Raw genomic sequence first — 19,711 nt, forward strand, 5'->3', positions numbered from 1 at the left:
CTTCAGTTTCCATTTTGTGTGAAAGAATGTATCTGGTGTAAATGAGAGATTTTGCTCCTAAGTTGATTTACGAATGTGCCTAAAGTAACGCCCACATTCCTAGTGAGAGTTGATACCTGGAACCTATTCATTGCAGTTTTGAGGCTAGTTTTAACCAGGTTTAATGAGCTGTAAAATGATTGGTTTAAGAATTAAGGAGTGGTTAGTGTAATCTGCCTAGTAACAGTTTTAGACAAAGGAACCAAGAATGTATAAAGGTTCATGCCTGGACACTCCCTGGCAGAGAGAGTCTTGTAGACTTTTGAATGAGTATGATCATACTATACTATGTATTGAAATAAACTACTTATTATCAACTGAACCCCGTTTGTCAATTTGGAACATTGACAGGTGTTACACACACATGACATAATAATATAACACATAATGGGAACAAGTGCATTAAGAGTAACTTTAGGCAAAGGAGTCTCTGCCCTGAAGAGCTTACACTCTAATCATAGTGCCTTCCCATACAACGGTACCAATCATAAACAGTTACCTACCTGGTAAACATCATTCTCTAATTCAACATTGTCATTCACCTCCACAAAAGTTACTCACACTGTTTTGTTTCCGTTTACATTCTATCTATCAAAATATAACAGTCTCCAACTTATTTTATCCTCTATCAAATGCAATGCCACGCATCATCACCAGCTTATTTCACGCTGTATTGGGCAAGACAACGTCCCTTCCATTTACTTTACCGCAATGCTGGATGGGCTAGCTGCTCATCATCTTACTTTGCAAAGTTTTGTGAGACACTGAGGGGCGGTTCTTCTTTAGTCTGCAATAGTGCCGATCGGGGCACTATGGCACAGAAACTCCCAATTATGTCAATAGGAGCTTCTGCACCCTATTGCACCAATCGGCACTATTGCAGTTTAATTAATAATCCCTTAAGAAAGATGACCGCATTCAGTTATTCACACAATGGCTTATGCACTTTGCAGAAATCTTTGCGGACAGTTCCCCCCCCCCCCCCCCAATCACAATGAAATGGCTAGATAATTAGAAACAATTGATTCCACTCAGCCCTCCATAATATCTGACATAGATTGCATTAACAATACAATTAACGCCTGGGAGAGAGTGGGGGCACAGACTGGTCATTCCAACAAGACCTTATTGTTCCTGGAATCAAGAAGTAAACAACTCCAGCGTGGGAGTTCATTTCCCAGCACAAGGTGGTATTTTTAGCTTCTGCATGGTTTCTAATTCCCTCAAATCCATAGTTTCATCAATAAAATATTTAACCTTACACCTTGAACAAAGAAATTATGTCTCGACACCTTCAGCAGGAGTAAGGAGTAGGAGGAAGTGGAGAAAAGGCACATATACTATTCAATAATACAGTCAATTGGTCTGCAATTATTGACCTAGGTATGTCTGTGACAAAATGTGACTAATATGTGAGCTGGTGAGCCAAACATATTTCCAAGGTTTCTTCACAAGTGTTCAACACACATCATTTCAGTGTCTTTTGTTTGTTTCTCAGTCATTCAATACATATCATGCATTGTCATTTTCCCTCACCTGTTTTTTTTTTTTCCTCTCTCAAACAATTTTGTGAAAGCCTTTCATTTTCATGACTTATCGAAGAATACTTCCTACAAAAAGTAGGCCTGCCAGGCTCAATACGCTTGGTTACGATTCTTATCTGATTTCTGCACCGTCTGCAATAACAATAGAAAATACTGTGTGTACTCACTGTTCTCAAATCCATGAACCATTTATACCAGATATGAATTCTCTCTTTATGTACTGTATATATTCACACACGCGCACGCACGCACACACACAGACGCACACACACACACACATCTATATATAACTACTGTAAGAAAGAATCCCTCTGAAGCACTCAAGTATATGTAACAGTGTTTCTCCCACCCAATCGCAGATACGGGCCATTACAGGGTGTGTGGTTCATATACCTGCTGGCAACAGGAGGGCTGAGTCGTCCGACCGATGGTAGTGGGGACACAAGACCAGGCTTCTGGGGTTCATAGACAGATTGCAGAGAAATGGTGCTCATATATCAGTGTGTGCTCTGAATGTAACACAATTGTTATTGAAACAATAATTGTCACACTGTCAACGTCCAGAACAGCTCAATGTTCATATACAGGGGGACAAATGACCTAGCGGTGTCCACTTGACTACCACAACCAATGGCCTTTGTATGTAGACCCCTCTTTATGTATAAACCTCCCCAATAATAGGACCACAGCTATATATATATATATAAGGGCTAAAGCCCATTACCTTCCTTTGGGGGTATCCAGAATGGGTCCAGTATTGCAGTGTTCCGAAGCATGCAATCCTGCAGAGTAGAAGCAGCAACAAGTGATGTGAAGCAAAGGAGCACAGCAGAAAAAAAGAATCTTCCAAGGAAAAAATAATCAGAGGACAACGCCAGAATAAAAGTAAAAAGGTTTTGTTTCATCAGCTCTCAAAAAAGTGAAAGAAACAAACTGTAAGGAATCCGTTCCTGGTTTTGGCTGGAGCTCACTCTTGCAGAATTGGTGAGCTCTCAGAACAGACCTTCCCTTGGATTTGCAAGCACTCACCTGTGCTTGCAATCACTGCAGCTCTGTCTCTTTGCTCTGGCATTGCAGGAATTCCCACACACCCCTGTCTTGGGATTGGCTATCTGTCCTTCTTATACTGGCCTCTTCCTTTGACTCATTGCTGAGCATAACCCTAGATTGACTAGGATGTAACTGTGTTTGCCACAAGCTACTTTGCCTTAGCCTTGCCTTGTTCATGAGGCCTGCTGCATTCTTCTCAGGCACAGGTCTGCATTTTGGTTCCTGTACTGAAGCACTGGATCTCCAGTGCTAGTCTTGCCTTGTTACGGAGACCTGCTACATTCACCCCAGGCAGAGGTCTGCTTTTTGGTTCCTGTGCTGAAGCGCTGGACCCCCAGTACCAGCTTTACCTTGTTCCATAGACCTGCTGCATTTACCCCAGGCAGATGTCTATTATCTGGTTCCTGTGCTGAAGCGCTGGTCCTCCAGTGCCAGCCTTGCATTGTTCCCGAAACCTGCATTCTCCCCTTGCAGAGATCTTATCATGGGCCGCTCCCGCTCCTCGCGCAGAGGCCATTCCCACACTGCAGCTGCTACGCTGAAGCAGTGTGCTCGTGACTTCCTGTTGCTGAACTCTAGCCTGGACATCGATTACTCTACCATGTCCAACCCTGACCCTGGCGTATCAAAGGATTACCCCAGCCTCTCCAACCCTGACCCTGCTACGATTGACTACAGACTGCGCAATCCTGAACCGGCTTCGTGGTCTAAGGTCGGTATATTCACATCCCCACCTCCGCCCCGCGGTCCGGTCCCGGTTTGTGGCGAGCACGTCCATTACACAAACGCACCAACGCGTTTCATCCCGTGGGACTTTGTCAAGGTCACTACAGGCCAAAGGCGCACGCAGCCGTCCTAGCTCTTCCCCACATCCCTAGCAGAGGCAGAGGTATGGTCCACACTCACTCTCCCCCCGAGGGAAGAGCACATGGGAAGGCCCCAATCTCAGACTCCCAGTTGTGTGACCTGCCTTCTTCAGAGGGAAGGAACAACCCATAACTTTAGGGCGCTCCTGTCCTTAAGTACAGCCAGAAGGCGGGCATCCCGTTGTCCCAGCTACAACAGGATGTGCCACCCCCTGCTGTCACTCAAGTGCAGTACCAAAAGTGAAGGGGAAAACACCGTACCAACCACTGGCAACCTGATAGTACCAGGGTTTACTACCAGCGCTAGGGCAGAATAGCAGCAGGGGGGGGGTTCTAAGGGGGGTAATAAGTGTCAAATGTATTATACAACGTCTATGAAAACAAAAGTTAAAACAGTCCCTCGGAGTAAAAGTAACAGACAACCCCTCTATAAAGACTGATGGTTAGATCTAAGTTGATACACAGACACCATGCTACACACGGTGTTAGTAGGACCCCAAGATTATACTCAAATGCAGGGAATACAGACCTAGAGGGTTCGGGCAAAAAGGTGCCCTTTCCCTACCTAGACCGTCCGGTCACGTGTGCTACCGTAGCAGTGAAACCAAACAATCTCTTGACACAGAAACCAACAGTGTGTGGTATGACTGGTGCTGAAAATGACTCAGTGATATATAATGATGACACATATAAATGGGATGTAGAATAGATGATAGGGATTGTAACCCTGCTTCAGCACAAACAGGAACCAGCTTACTTTTTTGTTCAGCTGAATCGTGTCTCTGCATAATAGGAACCGGCTATGTACTTTTCAGTTTGTTCACACTCTCAGGAGTTTCTAGACTTTATTATATCTACTGACTGTAGCTAAATTAGCGTGTTTCACCAATAGATTCCTTCAGGTTTCTGCTATTACAATCCCTAAAATCTATTCTACATCCCATTTATATTTCTCATCATTATATATCACAGTCTAATTTTCAGCACCAGTTATACCACACACTGTTGCTGTTTGGTTCTGTGTCAAGGAACAAGCACATGTTGTCCCTTGACACACACTGTGTCAAGCACATGTGACCCGCCGGTCTAGGTAAGGGAAGCGCGCCTATTTGCCCGAACCCCCTCCGTCCAGTCCTGTGCTGATCTGTGCCTCAGAGGACACCACGCAGCGTCTCTGTTGCACAGGTGATCCTCTGTGCAGCCATGTGGAGTCGCGTAGCGATGACGTGACTTGGGGGAAAGCCACCCGGCACCACGTTGTATCTCCCACTCCCAGAGTCTATTAGCTGCTTTGGAAACCCTATGTGTTTCATAGGAGCAACTTCCTACTTCTTCAGGGTCTACGGATATCGGGCATGTGTAGACGGAGATGTATTTATGCACTTCTCTGTAGTCATAAATATATAAAACGAAGAGGGTGGTGGGGTTATCATGGCTCTGCAGGGGGGTACACAGGAATGGTTATAGAAAAGTACATGAAAAATTCAGGAAGAATTACACATTACACAACATGGCGCCGACTGTCTTTTCACTATCATATCTCAGTTGTGAAAGCAGTGGCAGATTTCCCATTAGCCAGCAAAATTTTCAGGCAGCAATTCCCCTCCCTCCACCCCCCTCAAATACAGAGGCCCTGCTCTTTCCCCACTGATTGCTAAGGGAGAGAGCGGGGCCCCTGTAAAAGTTCTTACCTTTTCCGTCGTGCCGCCGTCCTCCTTCTGCAGTGTCAAATGATGCTTCGAAGGCACATGGCATCGCGTTGTCACGTTACTGTGGTAATGACACCATGTGACATCACAGTGTCATTTGACACTGCAGAAGGAGATGGGCGGCACGAACGAGGAGCGTGGGTTCCTAAGGGCGGCATTTTTGTAAATCCGCCACTGAGTGAAATGACTACTGTATCAGAGCTGCATCACCAAGTGCCACCCATATGGACTATCTATTTTTATCATCTACTGTATTGTTTATACATATGGACATAAATCTCATCACAAAGGATTCTCCACTTGAACTATTTGATTGAATTTGACTCTGTATTCACTCCTACATATTTTTTCTATATTGTTTTTATTCCAAAGAAACCCCTTTGGGTATTACTACTCCTTTCCAAGGTAGGAGGGTTGTGTTAAAGACTTAAGTCGTTTATTGGGAATTTCTTTGGTCCTCCTGTATTAGTAGACTAGCTTTGTGGAGTAATTCTTTAGATTCCCTTTGAATGTTATTCTTAAATCATTATATAACTCAAAGTTGATCTTTGGGGACTTGTGGCTGTGTAGATAAAATCTGTAAGCATTTTCTATACTCAGTTCGTTAAACACAATTACCCAGAGCTCTAGGTGTAACCTTTGAAGTATGTTCTCCAGATTAGTGTAGTTCCTGCAGCTGGAGGTATCTCAATTTGTGATTTTTTCCTCTTACTGCACCAATCAATTCTCGCGGTCTGTGCCCGCTCTCTCCAGAGCAGATTGCCTCCGCAGCTCTTCTCGGCTGGATTGTCATCAGAGACCAACCTTTATTCTGATACATACTGTATATATTCTATACTGTGTGTCACAGCGAATTCTATGCGCTAGAGTTACTCCTCTTTTGCCAATTCTTTTGGGGGTGTGGAATACCCCCTTAAGCCGGCTGCAGGAATTCACTGTAGAATAATTATTAAATAGTTTTTTGGGGGAATTGACCAAGTTGTATATACATTTAACACTTACCTTAATATATTTTAGTTCACATTAGCGCCCCACACCCCCTCATCTTTTAACATGCACAGTGTCAATAAACAATATATTCTGTAAGTTAATTTTTCAAATGGCTAATATGTTGCTTTCACCATTGTGAGACAGCAAGGAAATGTTACTGTACTGTATGTCAATGGAGTTAGAATTTGCCCTTTGTGCCATCAGCCTTCTAGACGCCCATACACTTTTGTATTTTGTTACGCCTGTGATAGCACATTCACAGTCATTAACAGTAGGACAAACAGGCCAGTGGACTTGATCCATTTTTTTTTTATTATGAGCTATACCAAGGAAGTAAAGTGCAAATCCTCTTCCCCATACAACTGTCTATCAGGACCAAACACCAGTGTCATCACAATTTCAAACAAAGAGAAAAGGGAATAATGCCTGAAAAATGTTTGTGATGAAAAAAAGCTGCACTGAGCTTAACACAAATAGTGCCAATTAGATGACACATTCTGATAGTGATGTGTTTTGTGATGGAAATTTGCAGCTGGGTGGTAGCCTGTGGGATTCTGTTCAACGTGTGTTACCAAGAGCCCTCGTATAACTTCCTATATATCTGTGAAGCTGTGACAACACAAATGTTTTGGTAATTCAATAACCTCAAATGAAATGCATTGGATTGATCACTTGTCTAAACTCATCAGGGAATGGCAGCAGATTTTCCAAAGCAGGTTTGTAGTAAATCACTGTCTTGTGTAATATCTGTTTTTAGCAATGCTGCTATTAATCAGCACAGGGCAGCCGGGTGCCACCCCTTCTCATGCATGTAGGTTTAGATAAGGGCGCTCACACCTTTTTGTGAGTTCTTGCCAATGGGGTGTACTGTATGCCATTATATGGAGGGCCGCAATAAATAACCTTTAATATATATATTCTAAAGGGTTTAAAAATAGCCGTAGAATTAGGTTGTAGATAATGTACAGCAAATAAAAATACCACTTGCGGCGCATTTGTATGTCTCAGACAGGTCTGTAACACTGTCTTTTCCCATTATTTCTTATCATACAATACTTCCACTGCAGCCAGGGATTCTGGGTAATGACATGTAAATGAGCACTCACAGTGAGTCACTGTTTACTTATCCATTTTAACATGGGCCCCTGTAAACAGTAGAAGCACTGTTTGCTAAGCGATAATGGGGAAAGATAAGGTTGCAGACCTGTCTGAGACATGCAAATGCACCACAAGGGTGGTGGGGGGATTTTGTCAATTTTTCTTTTTACCCACCATAACCTTTTTAATGTCTGGTTGTAGATAATTGAATCGTACACACTGAAATAATATGACTGCAGTAATATTTCTGAATGTGGAATTCGAGTGTCACTTCCTGTTTGAGGCCCTCCTTTCTAAAGATGAACATATTGCAGAAAATAGTACCATAGTAATGGTACAATGAGGTGTCAATTATATGCATCTGGTATTTATTTATATCTTTTTTTTTCTCAAGCAAACAAAAATGTCCACTTTGAGATTAGGCAAATAGTTTTGCATCCAAAATAACCCCGATTTCAAGGTTTCTTTCATTTAACAGGAATGCAAGCAGCAGAATGAATAAAGTCATCCTTTGTGAACTTCACAGATAGCCACCACTATATATTGCTATGTACTTCAGATTCTAATCACCAACATTCTTTGGCCATACAGAATGTGGTTATGGAGTCCAAAAAAGCATCAATCGGGTTACTGCTTTGCCAAGATGTGACTCCTGTATCTTGGTACCACAGTTTTAACGGTGCATTACAGCTGTCAAAAACGTTCACATTATCAGAGTTGACATTGCTACTTTGAATGAAGATTTTCTCTAATTTTCTCTAAGCAGAGGGAGCTTTGCAGATAAGATATTCCAAATCATAATACTGTACACCACAACATTTCATGGGGAAGGTTCGGACTATTCAGTGGGAATGACTCCCTGAACATGAACCCCTGGTACAATATTATGTCTACTAAAGCATCACTTTGCCCTCTGTAACAGACCAGAATTTTAACTGCTGCACTTCAAGGACAGTCAATATTCCCTGAAGGGTAGTTATTTAGTATTTAGCGTTGCAGGGTTGTTAATCTCAAAGTTTGAATGCAATGCTACACACAGTGAGCTGTCACTCATGCAAAAGGAGAGGCTGCCCTGAAGTCTCTAGTGAGAGTATTTGGAGAGTTCATATTCTTTACCAATTTTAAACATTTGCTAAGACATATTGTAGCAAATTGTATCTTCCCCATTTAAAGCAGCAATGCCCAATAACCTAATGAAAGCGTCTAACAATGTACAGAAAATTGACCTTAATCATTTATATGAAACACACAGCGCCTAACCTCTTTAGGGTCAACACCCAGCTGCCCATTTCTACCATAAAACAGTCCTCAAGATGGGTTGTCAGATTAATATTATGTTTGTTAAAGTAATATTTTGGATGTAATCCTGACCTTTAACTAAGATCCCTTGAGAAAGGAACACGATACCCATGGGCAGCATATTCCACATGAGGGAAATCTTCAGCTCTTGCCTTAGATTGCCATGGGAATAATGTCAATTGATATTCATATACAGTACATGCTACCCTCTAATGATGCCGGTAAGCTATGTAGCAGTGTATTGGTGGTAGTTAATACTGATCTTCAGTGGTGCATCTCGGCAACATTAGCACTTGATTTTCTTATGTATGTTTTGCTTCTATATTTGAATGCCAGTAAATAAATGACTTGAAACCCACCAAGCACATCCAGAGCTCAATATAAACACCGGCAAACAGCCAGTACAGTGCCGTGTAATGGGTAATGGGTAAAGGCAACCTCTTCAATACAGTACATTCCAGAATACGTGTTTGGCTTCGGTTTAACCACAAGATTGGGTAAAGTTATTTGCCTTATTTTTTGTTTTAAGATTTTAATACTATGCTCACGGCTAGTTACAAATGATGGATTTTCTGCAGCTGTTTCCTTCCTTATATTGTTGTTGGTGTTAAGGTTATGAATGGGGCTTTAAATACAATTCATTGATAAAATATAGGGAAAATTAAACTATATATAATTCATTGATAAAATATAGGGAAAATTAAACTATATATAATTTTGAACTAACATCTGGCTGAGATTAGAAGCGACCTTAATTATTAAGTAGATACCATAATAGGAAATCTACATTCTATTTGATTTATTGAGCTGGCTAGACAATTTGTTTCATATATTGTTTTCTTTGCTACATGCTTTCCCAGAGGCTTTATTAGCTGGTAGTTGATGCTCATACAACAGTTGGATTAATAGCTCTGCAATGAGACTAGAGTCAATCTCACCAAGTTGTGGATCACTGTAAAACTGTCTGAGATGTTATTCTTACTTCTACAGTATCTATCACAAAATAGTCTCCTAAATGTATAACATAGGGCAAATTTTATTAAGATATTGAAAAATTATAAACATTTGAATTAATAACAATGCAAAGGGCATAGTGAGGAACCATACAGATTGCTTGTGACTTTGTTTCAAACACCTGTTCCTTTGGCTATTTGTTTAATTAGAGATGCTAAATTACTGGAGACCATATGATCTGTGCCTCTAATAGGGAAGCCAATCACAGGCATGTCACAAACAACAGATCAATTGTTATATGGATTGCTGCCCCGTTGTCCTACTGATCTTGGAGTATATTTGTCCCTACTTAGTCAGTGTTTCAGAATGGCCCAGTGTTATATACTATACAATCTGCCAACATCAAAGCTGATGAAAATACAAAAAAGTAATCTATGCCATGCAGTTTGACGCACAGCATTAGAGCACAGTAGTGTCCCAGAAGTGCAGTATCGCAGTTATGATTTTGAATGGAAAAAGTTTAGGTGTCATGTCTCTAACTCGTACTAAAAATAATAAGCAGAATAGGATAGCAACTTCTCAGCTACGGTCTAGGAGGGGAAGTGTACGAGAATGGCATTGCTGAATACATCACTATAGTAAGTGGGATGCAGATATTGAATTCACATTTGAACTTAATTAACCTTAGTCTCTGTGTGTCTTAACATAAATAAGAACCTAGGCTGTCCTTAACATATATGTTATGACATATATACAGTAGGTTGTAAGATAATGTCACCATTGTCTACTGTAAGCAAAAAAACAAACTTGTGCACTCCAGATAAAATGGTATTTATGTCCAATACACTTATCTGGCTCTCAAAACAACCACTGCAAGTATTCCTTATTGGACTGGACTTTTTCCTTAAATCACGCTACACTGTAGCACTGTAGTCATTGAACTGACCCATTCATTTCAATCATCTTGGGACTGGCTGACATGACCTATTAGCATTTGGGAAGGTTTCTACCTGGTACATTATACATCTGTTTTGCCTTTATGACACTTTTTTTTTTCTGGGGTTTGAATATTGTGGTTCATGTTATAACACATCACTGTGCATTACAAGACTGCCACCAACAACTACACAATGGTCATAACGCAAAGAAAGTACAACATTAGGAGTACACTATTCTCCACTCCTTCAGCTCCAGCACTGTCAGCCGCTCCTTCTCCCCCCCCCCACACCATCAGACATCCACGAGTCAAGATCTTATCACATTCCTGTTTATCTACTGTATATCCACCACCTCTCATGAGTATAGTGGCCGAGGGCACAATCAAAACGATTGTGTGTTTCCTTACACTTATCTGGCTGGTGCTCTCGTCCCAGAGGGCCCCCTGCTGTGGTCCAGGTAAGCAATGTAGAATAATAGGAAAAGGATGGGCACAGCCAACTTCCTTACAAGAAATGATTTATTGTGCCACTGCCTTGAGAAAGGCGGCCTACAAACTGCCGAAACAGATTACGGCCCAATAAATCATTGTTTTTTGTAACGACGTCCGTTGTGCTCAGCTTTTTCTATTGTCTACTGTAGCAGATTTTGTTTTAGTTCCTAACATACTGGGAACAGGGCTCCGTGTTTGTTCTTTTACTAAACACAGAAAACACTTACAATATGTCATTTGGAGTTCTTAATGAATTGGCTTTGATCCATCGGCGCTGGAACTTTCTCACCATCCTGCCACAATTAGATACGCTTTGACCTGGAAGTCCAGCTTAGGGTGTGGTAGAGCAGAGGTCCCCAACTCCAGTCCTCAAGGACCGCTAACAGTGTGTGAGGATTCTGGAGCCACGCCGCTCTCGGCGTGCTCCTCACTTACCTGCAGCTCCATTTGGGTCTCCCGCGGCACACGTGGACTCCGGAGGCAAGCCGCCGTCAGCTTTTCCCTCTATGCGCGCGCGCGCACATCTTCCTTCCTCTTCTGCTCTCAGAGCAGGGCGTGGGTCCGCGCACGCAGCCTATGGTACTGCCTCACGGAGGCGCGGCCACACGGAGGCGCTCCCACCTCTTAAAGGCACAGCGCCTCTTTTGATGGCTACCACCAAACTCAGCCAGGCTGCTGGGCTTTATGGCTCCTCCCCTGGGACTCCTTCTGGACCTATACCTGCTGTAACCTGGCCTTTCCACACACCCCTACCTTGCTGCGCTGCTATTGGTTCCTCTCTCCTATATATACCCTGCAGAGTCACTGACTCGTTGGCTGAGCAAAGAACCAGTTGTTCTCACCATTCTCTGCCTCCTTAGTCTATTCCGCAGACTTCCTCGTGAACTGAACCGGCTTCCGCTACGTCTACCTGTACCTCTGGCATCCCGAACTCGGCTTACAGCTACACGACTCTCCGCACCTCTGGCATCCCGATCCTGGCTTACGGTAAACTACAACGTCCCTCTCTCTTACCCCGGACTTGGCTAACGGCCCCTCTACCTACCGTACCTCTCCTACCCCGATCCGGAATCCCAGACCACTCTTCAATCAAGACGTGCCCTCGTGGCTGTGGGTGGCGTTATTTCCTATCCCACCTCAGCACCGCGGTCCCGTCTCGTTTGTGGTGAGCACATCCTAACATTATGCTCAGCCCATCAAACATGGACCCCGCTGAGGTGGAGCGCACTTTAAACGCTCATACTGCTCTGTTTGCCAGACTAGAGACTTACCTAGACCAAGCAGATAAACGGACAGATACCTTGCAGCAAACCGTCCATACCCTTACTCTTCAAGTTCGTACCCTCTCTCAGCAACTGTCTCCCGTGGCAGCTCCTGTACCGGCTAGTCCTGCTCCGACACCTCCGTCTGCGTCTGCTCCGGAACCACGGATTCCGCCTCCCAGACACTATGCAGGGGATCCTCGAGAATGCCGGGGTTTCATTAACCAATGTCTCGTCCAATTTAACTTCTCTCCCTCTCGCTTTGTGTCTTCTGTCTCCAAGGTTGGTTACATCTACTCCCTTCTCACCGACCAGGCACTGGCGTGGGCCTCTCCCATTTGGGAACGACAGGGGGCCATCACACAGGACATCGATCTCTTCGTCGAGGAATTCCGAAGAGTCTTCGATACTCCCGCACGGAGGTTAACGGCATCTTCTGCTCTTCACCACATAATCCACGGAGATCGTTCGGTTGCCGTGTATGCAGTGGAGTTCCGCACCCTTGCTGCTGAGACAGGTTGGAATGATGAGGCTCTATCTTCTGCATTCTGGCAAGGTCTGTCGGAGACCCTAAAGGATGAGCTTGCTGCACGAGATCGTCCCACTAACCTGGAGGAGTTGATCGCTCTCTCCATTCGTGTGGATCAGCGTCTGCTGGAGCGGAGATACGAGCGTTCCCATGTCCGTATACGGGTTTCAAGAACTCTTGCTCCCTCCTTCGTGGCTCCGCTACCTCCTTCCGGGGACATTCCAGAACCCATGCAGTTGGGAGGCAATAGGCTGTCTCCTGCTGAGAAACTGCGTCGGCGCAAGGCCGGCCTTTGCATGTACTGTGGCAATTCCGGTCACGCTGTACCCCAGTGTCCTCACGCACCGGGAAACGCCAGCTCCCAATGAGATCCCGGAGAGTTTCGTTGGGAATATTGACACTTTCTCCCATCGTCCAGAACATCCTTCCCACCAGGATAACCTTGCCCATTACACTGTCTGGAGAGGGGTTTCACACTCCGGCACAAGCGTTCATTGACTCTGGTTCTGCAGGTAATTTCATTGATGAGACTTTTGCTAGACTGAACAATATCCCTTTGGTCAACAGGAGGACGCCGGTAGGACTGGAGGCCATTGACGGTCGACCGCTTAAACCAGCTTTTATCACGCTACAGACGGTGCCTCTTCTTCTACAATTCGTCAACGTCCATACGGAGATCATTACCCTCGATGTAATCCACACTCCTTCTGCTGAGTTGATTTTGGGTCTTCCTTGGCTTCAACTTCATAATCCTCGCATCGACTGGACGGATCAGAAACCTATCCAGTGGGCTCCTTCTTGTGCCAAGACCTGTACCCAGATTTTCAAGAGAATTGGTGGTTTGTCTACCTTATCTGAGAAGATTAACTCCTTACCCTTTGAGTACTGGGAATTCCGTGATGTTTTCGACAAGGCACGTTCCGAGATTCTACCTCCACACCGTTCTTTTGATTGTCCTATCGACCTACTTCCGGGCGCACCTCTTCCCAGGGCAAGATCCTATCCTCTCTCTCTCCCAGAGACAAGGGCCATGAACACTTACATCGCTGAGAACTTAGAGAGGGGTTTCATCAGAAAATCGTCTTCCCCGGTCGGAGCAGGCTTCTTCTTTGTCAAAAAAAAGGACGGCTCTCTCCGCCCATGCATAGACTACCGGGGTTTGAACAATATCACTCGTAAAAATCGCTATCCTCTGCCTTTGATTCCGGAGCTCTTCGACCGTCTCCAGGGAGCAAATATCTTTTCTAAACTGGATCTAAGAGGTGCCTACAATTTAGTAAGGATACGAGAGGGGGACGAGTGGAAGACTGCTTTTAACACTCATGACGGCCACTATGAATATCTGGTTATGCCGTTCGGTTTGTGCAACGCACCAGCAGTTTTCCAGGATTTTGTCAACGAGATTTTTCGGGACATTCTGAACTCATTTCTTATTGTTTACTTGGATGACATCCTCATTTTTTCTAAATCCACTCAAGAACACATCAAACATGTTCAACAAGTACTGTTACGTCTTCGGGAGAACCATCTTTTTGCGAAGCTGGAGAAATGTCAGTTCCACCTCAAATCTGTTGCATTTTTGGGTTACGTCATCTCGGACTCTGGTTTTAACATGGATCCAGAGAAACTTAAGGCTATTCTGGACTGGCCTCGTCCGACTACTCTTAGAGCCGTGCAACGTTTTTTAGGTTTTGCAAACTATTATCGACGTTTCATCCGCAATTTTTCGTCCACCGTATCTCCCATAACTGCCCTCACCAAGAAGGGTGCTGATCCTTCATCTTGGTCGGAGTCCGCCATAAGGGCGTTTGATCTGCTTAAGAGGGCTTTTGTGTCTGCTCCCATCCTCACCCACCCAGATCCTAAACTCCCATTTACCTTGGAGGTGGATGCTTCGGACATTGGGGCTGGGGCTGTTCTGTCCCAGAGAACTTCTCCCTTAGCCAGACTGCATCCATGTGCGTTTTTCTCGAAGAAATTTTCGTCCGCTGAACGGAATTATGATGTCGGGAATAGGGAGCTTTTAGCGATCAAGTTGGCTTTAGAGGAGTGGAGACATTTCTTAGAGGGGACTGAGACACCCATTACCATTCTGACGGATCATAAGAATCTCCTCTACCTAGAAGGGGCACGGCGTTTGAACTCTCGACAAGCCCGCTGGGCTTTGTTTTTTTCACGATTTAACTTTCTCATTTCCTTCATTCCTGGCTCCAAGAATCTAAAAGCGGACGCCCTATCACGACAGTTCCTGGCGGAGGACAGGTCTGAGGAGCAGCTGGAGTCTATTATTCCTTCTAGTTGTATCCTCTCCGCTAATTCGTTTGAAATCATGGGCAAAATTCAATCCGAACAGTCACGGATTCCTGAGGGACTCAAGGTTCCGGAGGGAAGACTCTACACGGCACCTCAACACCGCAAGAAGGTTCTCGAGTGGTGTCATTCCTCTAAATCAGCAGGACACCCAGGGATACGGAAGACCAACGATCTGGTTCAACGTACCTTCTGGTGGCCTGAGAGGGCTAAAGATGTGGAGGAGTTTGTCAAGGCGTGTAATATTTGCGCTCGCAACAAGGTGCCTCGGGTCAGACCTGCTGGGCTTCTACTTCCGTTACCCATTCCAGACCGTCCCTGGAGCCATATTTCTATGGACTTTATTGTAGAGCTTCCAGAGTCCAAAGGAAAGAATACCATTCTGGTGGTCATCGATCGTTTTTCCAAACAGTCGCACCTTGTTCCTTTGAGGGGTCTACCAAATTCCCCCAGGCTGGCAGATGTCTTCATTCAGGAGATTTTTCGTCTTCACGGAGTACCTTCTACCATTGTCTCGGATCGTGGGTCTCAATTCGTGTCGAGGTTTTGGCGTGCCTTTTCCCAGAAGTTGGGGATTTCGCTTCAGTTCTCTTCTGGGTACCATCCACAGACCAATGGACAGACGGAGAGGGCCAACCAAAACCTAGAACAATACCTTCGATGTTTTATAACTGATACACAGGAGGACTGGGTGGATCTTCTTCCATGGGCCGAGTTTGCTCTGAACTCTCTTCGCAATGATTCTACCCAAGAATCTCCATTTTTTATAAACTTTGGATTTCATCCGTCTCGGTCACCTTTCTCTTCTCTCTCCTCAGGGGTGCCAGCAGTGGACAAGCACGTCTCTCGCCTGAGGGTCTTATGGTCTAAGATTCAGGAGAATTTGAAGCTCGCTACAGGGAGACAGAAACTCCAGGCTGATCGACTTCGACGTCAAGTACCGGAGTTCGCCCCAGGAGACAGGGTATGGCTCTCGTCCAGGAATATCCGTTTAAAGGTTCCTACCATGAAGCTCGCTCCCAAGTTCCTCGGTCCCTTTACCATACTTAGGAGGATTAATCCTGTGGCTTACAAGCTATGTCTTCCACCTTCTATGAAGATACCTTCGGTCTTCCATGTGTCCTTACTGAAACCAGTGTTTCAGAGTCCTCGCTTTTCCAGAAAAACTTCTCCTCCACGTCCGATTATGATTCAAGGTCAACAGGAATACGAGGTGCAGTTTGTCCTGGATTCTAGAATTTCCAGAGGAGGAGTACAATACTTGGTTCACTGGAAGGGGTACGGACCAGAGGAGCGTTCATGGATTCCTCACCGGGATCTTCACGCACCTCGTCTTCTACAGGCTTTTCATCGCAAGAATCCTTCCAAGCCTTATCATGGTCGCCCGGAGGTCGCCCCTGAAGGGGGGGGTACTGTGAGGATTCTGGAGCCACGCCGCTCTCGGCGTGCTCCTCACTTACCTGCAGCTCCATTTGGGTCTCCCGCGGCACACGTGGACTCCGGAGGCAAGCCGCCGTCAGCTTTTCCCTCTATGCGCGCGCGCACATCTTCCTTCCTCTTCTGCTCTCAGAGCAGGGCGTGGGTCCGCGCACGCAGCCTATGGTACTGCCTCACGGAGGCGCGGCCACACGGAGGCGCTCCCGCCTCTTAAAGGCACAGCGCCTCTTTTGATGGCTACCACCAAACTCAGCCAGGCTGCTGGGCTTTATGGCTCCTCCCCTGGGACTCCTTCTGGACCTATACCTGCTGTAACCTGGCCTTTCCACACACCCCTACCTTGCTGCGCTGCTATTGGTTCCTCTCTCCTATATATACCCTGCAGAGTCACTGACTCGTTGGCTGAGCAAAGAACCAGTTGTTCTCACCATTCTCTGCCTCCTTAGTCTATTCCGCAGACTTCCTCGTGAACTGAACCGGCTTCCGCTACGTCTACCTGTACCTCTGGCATCCCGAACTCGGCTTACAGCTACACGACTCTCCGCACCTCTGGCATCCCGATCCTGGCTTACGGTAAACTACAACGTCCCTCTCTCTTACCCCGGACTTGGCTAACGGCCCCTCTACCTACCGTACCTCTCCTACCCCGATCCGGAATCCCAGACCCCTCTTCAATCAAGACGTGCCCTCGTGGCTGTGGGTGGCGTTATTTCCTATCCCACCTCAGCACCGCGGTCCCGTCTCGTTTGTGGTGAGCACATCCTAACACAGTGCAGAATTTAAGGATAGCCTCTCATTAGCACAGGTGGCCCAATCATTTTGACTGAACCACCTGTGCTCTAGCAGGGGTATCCGTAAAACCTGCACTGTTAGTGGTCCTTTAGGACTGGAGTTGGGGACCTCTGTGGTAGAGTACTTGAGGTCTCTATTTGCATAATGTAGGTGTCCAGTTAATGTCTTTTAGGTCTGTAGGTTGTCAGGTCTCGCCTGACCCATGGCCTTTATCTTGTCATCCAGGACCATGTGCTTCTTTGGAGTAGTCAGGGGTGGTACCAGCTCCCTTCTGTTTTGTGCCCTAGAAATGTTATACTGTAGCTCATCAAGGAGGGTCACCTGTTCACACTAATCAGAGCTGCAACCACTGCAAAGAACTGTGCCTTGATGAAGTGCACAATAAACCAAACCCATTTAGGTCATTTGGAAGACCTATGCATGGTTTCTCTCAACGCCATAGTGGCTGTGCTTGTCAGAGTGAGCTCATTCTTACTAACATGTAAGAGATGGTGCATCATGTTCTATGCAGATTTTATCATTGTAATCATTGCATAGATGCTCTTTTACAGTTTAGAACAATGTGGCCAACTCCAGTCCTCAATTCCCTCCAACAGGTCAGGTTTTCATTATATCTCAGCTTCAGCACAGGTGGCTCTATCAGAGGCTCAGTCCAAGACAGTGCTGAAGCAGGGACTGATTGGGCCACCTGTGCTAAAGCAGGAATATCCTGAAAACTGACCTGTTGGTAGCTCTTGAGGACTGTAGTTGGCTACCCCTGCTTTAGTGCTATTGCAGCATGAGCAGTGGATAATATCTATGAACAACTGATTTGTTGATTTCACCAGCAACAAAGGAAAGGGTTCTTTAGAGCAAGGGCAGATACAATGTGGAATTAATTACCCATGGAGACTGTGATGGCAGATACAATAGATAACTTAAAAAAAAAAAAAAAAGGTTGAACATCTCTGTGGAAAGGAAATGTATACAGGGATATACCAAATAAGTAGACATTGGAAGGATGTTGATCCAAGGAGTAATCGCATTGCCAATATTTGGAGTGAGTAAGGAATTATTTTTCCCCTTCTGAGACATCATTGGAGGATGTGTCACTGGAGTTTCGTGTTTGCCTTTCTCTGGATCAAAATACTGTAAATACAAATATAGGATAAAGTATCTGTCGTCTAAATTTAGCATAGATTGGACTTGCTGTACATATGTCTTTTTTTCAACCTCATCTAATGTACTACTGGTATGTAACTGGAAATGATTCAAAATTAGAGATCTGTATTTGTGTTCTTTAAGATTGTATTGCAATTATATTTATACCTGTATTTCTGTTCTTTGTGATTATATCCCCCTTTTTAGACGTTGCAGATGAAAAAATGTATTTCTGCAATACTCCCATCGATATTATCAACATTTTTACAATTGCAACTAAAACCTGTTGAGCATAAGTACTAATATTCTACTAGTGTGCGCCATTAACAATTGTCACTGTGCGTTTATCATGAGCAGACGCACTAAAGCAACTCTAGTACTTGGACATGAAAACTTCCACTAATGTATGTTCTTAACACAAAGTACTTTACTTTTTGTATAACAGACCTCAGTGTATGCATCTCAGGTACTGTATATGCTGTAACAGAAGCTATCATACTGTACATGCACCTATTACAATCTTTAGGAGAAACGAATGAAAAATCTGTTGAAACATTGTTATTGTTGGAAAGTAGATTATTACGTGTGTTGCTTATTTGTTTATGTAAAACAAGTCAAAGTTTGTGGTTCCTGTACAGCAAACCCTTCTTCTTCCTGCTCTCTAGAATGTACCGGCTCCATGTAATCAATATTACCGCAATCTTATGTAACCCCTATTCCCCGGCTATGAATGGTTTCACATCAGATTCGCTCATAAAACATAATTCTCAGTCTCTCAGCCATGTAGGTGGTGCATGGGTAAGTGCTTGCCTACGTGGATGAAAGTGCAGTATAGAAATTGGCACATACAGCCTGGAAGTTCTTTCCCGTGGAACAGTAACCACAAAGACGCCTCCTGGCAATTCATAATGGGTGTCTGTTAAAAACAGGCGCAGTAGTCTCCATCTTGAGCTGAGGTGGCTGAGCCACTGATTGAGCCACCTGTGCTGAAGCAGCGATATCCCTAATACCTGACCTGTTGGTGGCCCTTGAGGACTGGAGCTGGCCACCCATGCTCTGAGGCCTTCTTAGCTGAATGCCCATAGGGCAGGTAATGGGTTAACCTCTGTTTTTTTGTGAAATATGGAAACATATTTGCATAAATTAACTGTACATAGTTTAACATGTAAGGTGATAAAATCCTGATCCTCTTATACAAAACAGGCACCACAAGCCAGCATTATATTAATTTGTACAAGACAATATGTCACTGTTGCTAATCGC

The 19,711-nt window shown here is 44.7% G+C and overlaps 1 protein-coding gene across 1 annotated transcript in view; it reads left to right on the forward strand.

The window, feature by feature from the left end:
- Positions 1 to 6,773: 6,773 nt before the first annotated feature.
- Positions 6,774 to 19,711, forward strand: part of CRTAC1 (cartilage acidic protein 1) — a 317,696-nt gene continuing 304,758 nt past the window's right edge. The window contains exon 1 of the mRNA XM_075612348.1: positions 6,774 to 6,914. Within this exon, the coding sequence (XP_075468463.1) occupies positions 6,891 to 6,914 (24 nt within the window). The 5' untranslated portion in view covers positions 6,774 to 6,890. The remainder of the gene's footprint in view (positions 6,915 to 19,711) is intronic.

This window comes from Ascaphus truei, chromosome 8 (assembly GCF_040206685.1).
Source record: "Ascaphus truei isolate aAscTru1 chromosome 8, aAscTru1.hap1, whole genome shotgun sequence".
Classification (NCBI taxonomy): domain Eukaryota; kingdom Metazoa; phylum Chordata; class Amphibia; order Anura; family Ascaphidae; genus Ascaphus; species Ascaphus truei.